Raw genomic sequence first — 9,964 nt, 5'->3', positions numbered from 1 at the left:
CAACAGGCTCTATTTCAGCCTCAGGCTATTAAATGCAGGCCTTGGGGACAAACAGACTTCCAGGTCTGTAGTCAAATCCTGGGGCTCCTCTGCATCCAGCTCCATGTCCACTATGCCTTTTCTTACATACCCCCTCTGATGGGGAGCTCACCTTCTTGCAGAACTTGCCCCTTTGCTCTGGGCAGCTCCATCGGGGAGAAATCCCTTAGCCTCAGGCAGCCCACAGAACGGAAGAGCTGGAGAGAAGACCTTGCTCCGAGCAGTTTTCCTCTCTCCATCTTGGCCGAAAGCCATCATGGCAAGGAAGGAGGTTCTATTATTATCCCCACTTCTCAGAGGAGGGAACTGAGGCCCCAGGGAAGTGACCAGCGGGGTCACGTGTCCGTGAGTCAGGGCCAGAGCCAGGCCCCGGGCCCAAGCCTGTCCCCACTGAGAAAGGGGAAGCTCTTGACATTGTTTACCCCAAAAGACATCTCCCCTGCAGAGAAAACAATGAGTACTTAAGTGGGGGCCCCTCCTGCTTCTTTCTGCCAGGTCTCAGGAAGGGCTTTTGGTTCTCTGGGCTCCAGCCTTGATTTGCCTTCCCCTGAGAAAGAGGCCATCAGCTCTGGATTGGGAGTCCTAGGGAGGCCAGGCCCATCTGAATGCTAATGTTTATTTATATTTGAGAGAGAGACAGGCAGACAGAACATGAGTGGGGCAGGAGCAGAGAGAAAGGGAGACACAAAATCCGAAGCGGGCTCCAGGCTCCAAGCTGTCAGCACAGAGCATGATGCGTGGCTCAAACCCACAAACCGTGAGATTATGACCTGAGTCAAAGTCAGATGCTTAACCTTAACTGACTGAGCCACCCAGGCATCCCCATCATTAAGGCACTAGTTTTCCTTTTTACCTGATGAAACTGTGTCCTTTGGGTATCAGTGTACACACACACACACACACACACACACACACACACACACACACACAGAGTTGATGTAAAAACAAGTGAGTAAATATTGGTGTAGGGGCCAGGGGGCTGGATAATGCAAAAGTTGCCGTGTGGAAGGCTGAAGATGGGAGTCCAGCCCTGGCTCTGAGCCGGGCACGTGGCGAGTGTCACTCACGTTCATTGCCATGACTACTGTGATTTGTTTCATTTATTCAACCCGTATGCCTTGAGCAGCTGCTGGGTGACGAGGACACCAGGAGGGACAAGGCACAGAAGCCCCCCCTCCTGTGGGGCTCACAGTCTAGGGCTGGAGACGGATGGTGAACCTGATGAGTGAGCCATTGCTGTAGGGTCCCTTGGCGATGGGCGAGGCAGAAAAGGGACGAGGCAGTGTGAGGAGGTTAGAATTTGCCACAGGAGTGGGTACCTAGGGGGGCTCAGTCAGTTAAGCATTTGACTCTTGATTTTGGCCCCAAGTCATGATCTCACGGTTCGTGGGCTCAAGTCCTGCATCAGGCTCTGAGCTGACAGTGCGGAGCCTGCGTGGGATGCTCTCCCTCGCTTTCTCTCTCTGCCCGTCCCCTATGCGTGCTCTCTCTCTCTCTTGCTCTCTCTCAAAATAAGTAAACAAACCTTAAAAAAAATTAAAGAATTTTCCACAGGACGCCAGGCAGCCTCCTCTGCCCTGTGTGAGGGTGACCTGTGGGCCAAGAACTAGAGAGGTGAGGGAGGAGGCATGGAGAGCCAGGCATCCCTGAAACGGTGAGCCAGGCAGAGGGCACAGCCTGTGCAAAGGCCCTGAGACAGGACCGACTGTGCCTGGTGAGGCTCGAGCAGAGCCATCTGGGGGGTGAGGAGGAGCTGAGGAGGGGCGGGGGCACGGACCAGGCAGGGCCCTGTGGCTGCAGTGAGAACTTCGGGAGCCCCGGCACGGCAGTGAGCAGAGAAGGACTCCGGTGCTCACAGGCACCCCCTGGTCACGGTTGAGGGGTGAAGGGCGGCAGCCGGGGACCAGGGCGAAGGCAACTGCACTGGTCCAGACAAGCGATGATGGGGGGGCGGTCAGGAGCCTCAGTCTCTGAAAAATGCCCAGGGACCACCCTCCCTTGCAGGCTGGCGGGCAGGAGTGGGTGAAAAATAAATGTCAGGGCTGAATCCTGGTCAAGCGGGAGCCGGGCGGGGGGTGGGGGTGGGGGCAGAGGCAGCCAGGGAACGTGAGGCTGCTGGGGCCCCAGGGAAGAGCCAGGGAAGGAAGGGAGGGGGCCAGCGGAAGCAGGACTTGGCTGGGGCCCCCTCGTCCCCGACCAGGAAACAGCCTCTGAGCTAACCCCTGACCCCTCACGAGAAGCTCACTGAGGCCAAGGAGGGGGAAGGGCATCCAGACAGCAGCTGCCAAGGCAGCTGGGGAGGGGCGAAGTGACGGCTCTTGAAGTTTCTGATGAGGGGGACTGATGCGGACGGAGTGGGTGGAGCCTTGAATGCCAGGTAGAAAGGATCTGGCTCTGTCTTCTTGCGGGCACTGGGGAGCCAGGGAGAGTGTGGGAGTGGGGGCCGGCTCACTGGAAAAACCTTCCCGAGAATGAGTAAATCGCCAGCCTGGGGGCATATCTATGGAGACAAAGGAGGGAGATTGAGACCCTGTCTGAGGGGTGAGGGGTGCAGACAGGGCCTTTGAGGGTCCCCAGGGTCTTAGGGAGCAAAGGTCAAAGTCAGGCAGGAGCTGGGAGCACAGAAGGTGACCTCTCCAAGCCTCTNACCACGCAGTCCCTCCCTCTCCCGTGGACACTGCAGGGCCGTCACCGACCCGCGCGGCCACCACACGCAGATGTAGCAGTGACGTCACACACAGACGAGCCAATGGCGTCCCACAGAACCGTGGCGGCCATGTCACCCAGACAGCGTGAGAACACCGCACGCAGATGGAGCGCGGGCAGCACACACGGGCTTTCCGGCCCGCCCTCGCGCAATGTCACACCCCTGCAATGCACCCGGGTCGAAGCACGCGCAGCGTCCCACCGGTCTGCTCGCCCCTGTGTCCCCACTGCACTGCCCTCCAATTTTCCTGTCTCCTGACCCTCCCTCACCCCCAGTGTGCCAGGGCCTAGGGAGGGGACAACATTAGCCTCCGTTCCCTGCAGAGTCCCGTTTCCCTTCCCAGGCAGCACCGGGTGGTCCCAGAGCTGTCCCTCGGTCCCTCTCCCCCCATACCCGGCCCCCCTGTGGCCCATATAAATATGTTAGTGGCACTAAATAAATATTATTGAATCCTTTCAAAGACTCCAGAGTGGTGATTTCTGCTTCGAAAAGGTACCCCCTGGGGCACCTGGGTGGCTCAGTCGGTTGAGCGGCTGACTTGGCTCAGGTTGTGATCTCCCAGTTTGGGAGTTCGAGCCCGGCGTTGGGCTCTGTGCTGACAGCTCGGATCCTGGAGCCTCCTTTGGATTCTGTGTCTCTTTCTCTTTGCCCCTCCACTGCTCACACTCTGTCTGTCTCTCAGAAATAAAAACATTTAAAAATTAAAAAAAAAAAAAAAGAAAAGAAAAATTACCCCCCGGCAACAAGGGAGAAAAGACTGAAAGCTGGAGAAACCCTTCCCCTCGGACCCTCTACACTTCCACACCCCACCCCGGGCCCAAGGCCAGAAGAGCCCACAAACCAGAGCCAGCCTGGGGGCACACCAGATCCCCTCAAGGTGGAGGCATCTCTGTGTGTGAGGTGAAATGGCAAAAATCATCATCAGTAAGGGTTTCGCGAAAGGGCCAAGGAGGCCCATGCTGTGACAGCATTGTTGCCAATTTAGTGTCTTTAAAATAGCAGATATTTAAAAAGCGGGTCCTTAAAACCCAGATTACCTATGTGTAGCTTTCCTCTTCCTAAGATTTGCAAAGATTCCACCCCCCTGCCCCCCACCCCCGCCAGGTACTGACAATCGCTGAGGCACCACCGCCTGTCCCAAAGTGCAGGAACACCTCCTCTCCAAAGCGGTTCCAGGAACAGTCGCACGTAAGTCTCAGGCCATTTTTTGTTTTTTGTTTTGTTGTGAGAGGATGTCAGAAAGGGCACCAGTGTGCACTTTAGGAGCATTTCAACACCCTGATTACTAAATCTGTGGGGAAAACAGGGAACAGTACGTTAGAGGAACACAGGGAAATTACATTGTTACCAGGAGACTGGAAAAAAAAGTTAAAAAGCCATAATACGCACTGCTGGTAAAGATGTAGAGAAAGGGCGTTTTCCTAGAGGACTGGTAGAAATGCAACTCTCATTGTGGCCCTTCTGGAAATGAATTCGGTGATACTTAATGAAAGTAAAGATGCACAAACCCTTGGATCCAGCAATCCCGCTCCTGGGACTTTATCCCTGAGAAATAAAAACTCCAGGAAACAAAGCGAATGGCCATCAGTAGAAGAAGAGCCTAAAAAATTGTGGTCGAGACTCTCAGCTTGTTTGCCCACCCGCCCTTCCCCACTACCTCAGCCTTGATTCTCTCTCAGCCGGTCCCCTGAGACCCTACACAGGGAGGGGATGAGTCACAAGGAACCATGACTGGCAACGCGACGCTTTAAGCAGGCTAGTCAGGAGGGACAAAGGAGCGATATTTCCTGGATACGGAAACTCGGGTGAGAGACGACCCGCTGCAGGAAACACTCGGCTGGGGCCCCGCCAAGCCAGGGCAGGGGGTCAGCCAGGCCAGGCCGCCCAGACGGGCTGGTCTGGAGGCCCCAAGGAAGCAAGGACGTCCCTGACCCTAAGCCTACTGCCTGGGTAGCTGGGGACCCGGACAGGACACCGACACCTGCCAGTCCCAGCAACCACAGGATGCCTGAGTTTGGCTTCCAGGGCCAGACATCCCTGGATTCAAATCTTGACTCCGCTGGTCTCAGCCACCCCCCCACCCCTTTTCATCTGAGAAATAATCATTCTAAACCTTCTGGACATATGGGCACAGGTCTGACTTTTGGTTGGTGTCTCTCTCGCTGGCCCCACACCCAGCTTTGCTGGGCCAGAGAGATCTTTCCATCATGGGATCTGACCATGTCCCTCTCGGGCTCACACACCCTCCATGGCTCCCCATTACCCTGGGAACAAAGTCCAGTTCTCGTCTCTCTTGTGTCCCTACCCCTACCCCCAGTGCAGCCTCCAAGACCTTAAATCTCTGGCTAAAGAGTATCTCTTAATTTGTGATCTTAGATTAGAATGCCTTTTTCATGACAAATTCTTCTTTCTCCATTCTGGGAGACAAATTCTGGGGCCCGGCCCCCAGAGATCCCTCCTCCAGGCAGCCCTCCTTGATTGCCCCAGGTATAGCCCTTGCTCCCCCTGGGGGAATCCCCAGCTCCATCTCTCCCTTTTTATAGACCTGAGCATTTAGCTCTGACTCCCTCAAGCTGGTGGCTCCCTCAGGGGCAGGACAGGGAGCATTTGGCAGACCCCCTCCCTGGCTCTGTGGCCCAGCCACTGGGTGAGGTTCTGACTCTTTAGGGATTTCCTGTGACCTCTATAAATAACCCCCATAGCTGCTTCCCACAAACCACCTCACCCTTCTTGGAAAAAAAAGGACTGTAGCCAAGGACCTCAGTCCCACAGTGTGCCAGGGCCCGGGGGGAGGTGGGTGGGGCCCGGCATCCTGCCCCAAGAGCGCCACCCTCCCCACCCAGACCCCGCTCACCTCCTCCTGGGAGCCCTCCAGCTCTTCCGGCATGGAGGACATCTGGACCCCCACCCCCAACAGACCTACGGTATTGCTTCTCTTCTCTGGGCATCAGTCAGTCTGTATTTCCAAAAACCAGGCATGCATAACAGCGACATTCATGGCCTCAGCTCATGGAGTGAGCCTTTCCCTCCAGGAGCCCCCCGTGCTGGGGCAGCCCCAGCTGCCCCAATAGTGCCCCAAGAGTGACATATTACAATGAAGTCCATGAAGACGCAGGGTCGGGGTGGTGGGGGGAGGCTTTGCTTGAGTGCAGGAAAAATTCTCTTCATACCCTTTGACAGTCCTGGATACCTCCCAGGTTCCGCCGCTCACACGTCCCCTGAAACCTGAGAGCCTGTATCTTCGATCATTGGAGGCAGGACCCTTTTACTGATTCTGGAAGGGATCCTGACCCTATTTAAGATTGTTTCTAGCTATGGCAGGGGAAGTTAGCCATTCATCTGCTGCCACAGGGGTGGGGAAGCCTGGAACCTTGGAGGGCCAGAAGCCTGGATAGGAGCAGCCAGCACCTCCTTTTCTTAGGGCAAGGCGCCCTCTGCTGGTTCATCGCCAACCTATCAGGCCCCTGTGCGACTCGGAATCAAAGGCCTCAGCACTAATTCAAAGGGATACAGTCACCCCGATGTTTATAGCAGGGTTATCTCCAATAGCCACGTTATGGAAGCAGCCCAAGTGCCCACTGATAGATGAATGGAGAAAAAAGACATGGTGTTTATATATATAATGGGATATACTTCAGCCATAAGAAACATTTGCAACACCATGGCTGGAGTTAGAGATGGTAACGCTAAGTGAGAGAAGTCAGAGAAAGTGACTTCACTCATATGGGGAATTTAAGAAACAAAACAAACGAGCAAAGGGAAAATGAGGGAGAGGCAAAATAAGAGACTCTTTAACGGTTTGTTTTGTTTTTCTTTTTTTTTTAATGTTGTATTTATTTCTGAGAGAGAGAGACATAGCATGAGAGGGGAAGGGTCAGAGAGAGAGAGGGAGAGGGAGACACAGAATCTGAAGCAGGCTCCAGGCTCTGAGCTGTTAGCACAGAGCCTGATGCGGGGCTCAAACCCACGAACCATGAGATCATGACCTGAGCTGAAGTCGGACGCTCAACTGACTGAGCCACCCAGGCGCCCCATTTTGTTTTGTTTTTCTGAGAGAGGGAGAGACAGCGTGAGCAGGGGAGGGTCAGAGAGAGAGGCAAACATGGAATCCAAAGCAGGCTCCAGGCTCTGAGCTGTCAGCACAGAGCCTGACGTGGGGCTCGAACCCACAAACTGTGAGATCATGACCTGAGCCGAAATTGGATGCTTAACCGACTGAGCCACCCAGGTGGCCTGACACTCTTAACTGCAGAGAGCTGATGGCTACCAGAGGGGGAAGGGGGAAGGGAAGGGTGAAATAGGTGATGGGGATTAAGAAGTCCACTGATGGCATTGAGTAATGAGTAATGTATAGAATTGTTAGATCACTAATATTGTACACCTGAGAGTAACATACACGTATGTTAACTATATTGGAATTTAAAATAAAATTTTTTTAAAACGTTTTTTTATTTTTGAGACAGAGAGAGGGAGCTTGAGCGGGGGAGGGGCAGAGAGAGAAGGAGACACAAAATCTGAAGCAGGCTCCAGGCTCTGAGCTGTCAGCACAGAGCCCGATGCGGGACTCGAACCCACGGACTGTGAGATCATGACCTGAGCCCAAGTCAGATGCTTAACCGACGAAGCCACCCAGGCGCCCAAAGCATTGGCTCTTGGCTGTGGCTCAGGCCATGATCTCATGGTGGATTTGTGAGTTCGAGCCCCACGTCAGGCTCTGCGCTAACAGTGTGGAGCCTGCTTGGGATTCTCTGTCTCCCTCTCTCTCTCTGCCCCTCCCCCTGCTCATCCGTGTGCGCTCTCTCTCTCTCTCTCAAAAATAAACATTATTTTTTTAAAAAGTGTTTTTAAAATATAAGAGGCTAAGCTTTAAGGTTAATACTAAAAACGGAAATGACAACTTGCAAAGCAACGAACACATACTCTCTGTACAAAATACAAGACAAAACATATATTATGGGTGTATCCACAAGTATGCAACAGAGCAAATTCTGGAAGGACACAAGTTAAGCTGTGACCCCAAGGGGTGAGAGGAAGATATATTTCTTTGGTGTCTGTGAAATAAATGAAAAACCACAAAACGAAGATCTCTGAGGCCCTCCCACCTCCACCCCAACCTTCTACTCCTACTTCTCCAACAGCAGGCAAACCAAAGAGATCTGTGCTCAGCTCCACTCCGGGGTGGCTTGAATCCCGGCATGTCCCTGCAAGGGAACCTGGCTGGGTGGGGGTTTGGCNNNNCCGCCAGCCACAGTGGGCTCACCACCTCTGAAGGCAGCAGTGGCTTTGCCTCATTGTCCTGGAGTCAAGCTCTCCCCCCCAGGGACGGAGATTCGCACTTGTCCTAAGCTACCCCAACAGGCCTCAAGGCTTCTGGACATCTACCCCGCCTGGCTGAGAGCTCCAGGGGTCCCCTCATTTGCCCACGCAAAAGTCCCGGAAGATGACATCCAGTATCTCCTCCGTGCCCCCTCCACCGGTGATGCGCGCCAGGTGCCCCCGGGCCAGTCGCAGCGCCTCGGCAGCCAGGGCCAGGTCCCTGGTCTGCGCGTAGTGGCGGAGGGCGTCCAGGCAGCCCTGCAGGTGATGCTGGTGCCTTGCGCGTGTCAGGAGCGGCGGGCCTGTGGACGGGTCCCCGCACCTGGAAAGAACAAAGGATGCCATCTCTCGCAACTTTCACAACTACCATTGGCAGCGGGATGATCGACTGCATTTTGGAGATACAGAAAATGGGCCTGGAGGTGGTGGGGTGGGCAGACACACGTCTGGAGCCGGTGGCTCGGCCCCGACTTGAACTTGGGTTGAGGGAAGCATCGAGAAAAGCGGAGGGGGCGGGCACTCACACTTCGGCCAGCTCCTTCCTCAACGCCTCCAGGAGGCCGTCCAGCCCCTCTCCCGTCAAGCAGGACAGCAGCAGGTGCGGGGGCAGGTTGGGACTGGGGTCCGGGCCGCCTGGGGGCAGTAAGTCCGATTTGTTCAACACCAGCAGGAGGCGCTGGCTGTTCCCACTGGGGCTCCCAGCTCCGGCGAGGGCGACAATGGTGTCCAGGAAGTTGCGGCTGGACGGAGAGGCCAGCTCCGAAGCATCCAGCACGGCCAGAATGAGGTCAGCCTGCTCAAGCCTGGGGGAGCGGCGAGTACCAACTTAGCAGTGACCCCAGAGTTGAGTAATTAAGGGCATGGGGGGGCGGGGCGTGTGGGCGGGGCATGGGGGGACTGGGCAGGCGCAGAGGCTGAATTTAAATCTTTCCTCTCCCCGCATCACGGAGTCCCCGCTGAGATGAGCAGCCTTTCCTGATTCGGGAAGGATATAAAATAAATGCAGCAAGGAGAAACGGGAGCGCCTGTTCCCCCCCATCCCACTTCCCGACCCGCCTACCTCTCGCGGGCGCGCCGCACGCCCTCCTGCTCCACCGGCCCCGCGCCCTCCCGCAACCCCGCGGTGTCGCTCAGCAGCGCCGGGAACCCGCCCAGGTCCACGGGGGTCTCCAGCACGTCGCGGGTGGTCCCCGGTTCCGGAGACACTATAGACACAGGCTTCCGGCCTGGGACGGAGTGGAGGGTAAGGGTAATCACCAAGGAGGTGGGACGGAGGCCCTGGAGCCCCTCACTCAGGCCCCACCTCCTGGCGAAGAGGGCTTTCCATCCTCCCGGCTCNCCGGCCCCGCCCCCAACCCCAAGCCCCGCCCCCCGCCTCCCACGCACTGAGTAGGTTCACCAGGCTGCTCTTGCCAGCGTTGGGGGGTCCTGCGACCACTACGTGCGCCCCTGAGCGAAGCCTCTGCCCGCGCCGGGCATCTCGAAGATGTGCGCCCAGTGCCAGCTCCAGCTCCCGCACTTCGCTGTTAGCTGTGGATGCAAGAGGGCGGAAGGGAGGGAGTGAGGGGGCCTCCGGGGGCTGAGATGCCAGATGTCCCCATCCCTTGGAGCACCCACCTCGCTCCAGGACGCTCTCCTCCAGGTTGTCATCCTCACCAAAGTCGATATAGGCCTCCACGTGAGCCAGAGCCTGGGGGAGAGGAGGCAGTGGTGTGGCCACCCAGGAACCCGCCCGCCCAGTGTGCCCAGGTCCGGCCGGACCTGAGGGACCGGATTGGAGACTCCTGCAATGACGAAGCACTCACGCAGAGGATGGGCAGGTCGGGCCGGGGACGGACGAATAGGGGGCTTGCCTTAGTGAGGGTCTTAGCCCAGCCGTGACAGAGGTGGCCCAGTCCTCCC

General features: G+C 56.4%; 1 protein-coding gene across 1 annotated transcript in view; it reads right to left on the bottom strand.

Annotated features, from left to right (window-relative positions):
* Positions 1-7,990: 7,990 nt before the first annotated feature.
* GTPBP3 (GTP binding protein 3, mitochondrial) overlaps positions 7,991-9,964 on the bottom strand; it is a 3,224-nt gene continuing 1,250 nt past the window's right edge. The window contains exons 5-10 of the mRNA XM_077777221.1: positions 9,916-9,958; positions 9,680-9,752; positions 9,449-9,592; positions 9,123-9,288; positions 8,587-8,865; positions 7,991-8,384 (exon numbers count right to left, since the gene is read on the bottom strand). Coding sequence (XP_077633347.1) covers positions 8,159-8,384; positions 8,587-8,865; positions 9,123-9,288; positions 9,449-9,592; positions 9,680-9,752; positions 9,916-9,958 — 931 coding nt within the window. The 3' untranslated portion in view covers positions 7,991-8,158. The remainder of the gene's footprint in view (positions 8,385-8,586; positions 8,866-9,122; positions 9,289-9,448; positions 9,593-9,679; positions 9,753-9,915; positions 9,959-9,964) is intronic.

The sequence above is a fragment of the Crocuta crocuta genome, unplaced genomic scaffold (genome assembly GCF_008692635.1).
Source record: "Crocuta crocuta isolate KB4526 unplaced genomic scaffold, BGI_CrCroc_1.0 scaffold77, whole genome shotgun sequence".
Lineage (NCBI taxonomy): Eukaryota > Metazoa > Chordata > Mammalia > Carnivora > Hyaenidae > Crocuta > Crocuta crocuta.
The sequence above is the reverse complement of the archived record's forward strand: the minus strand, read 5'-3'. Positions and strand labels throughout refer to the sequence as shown.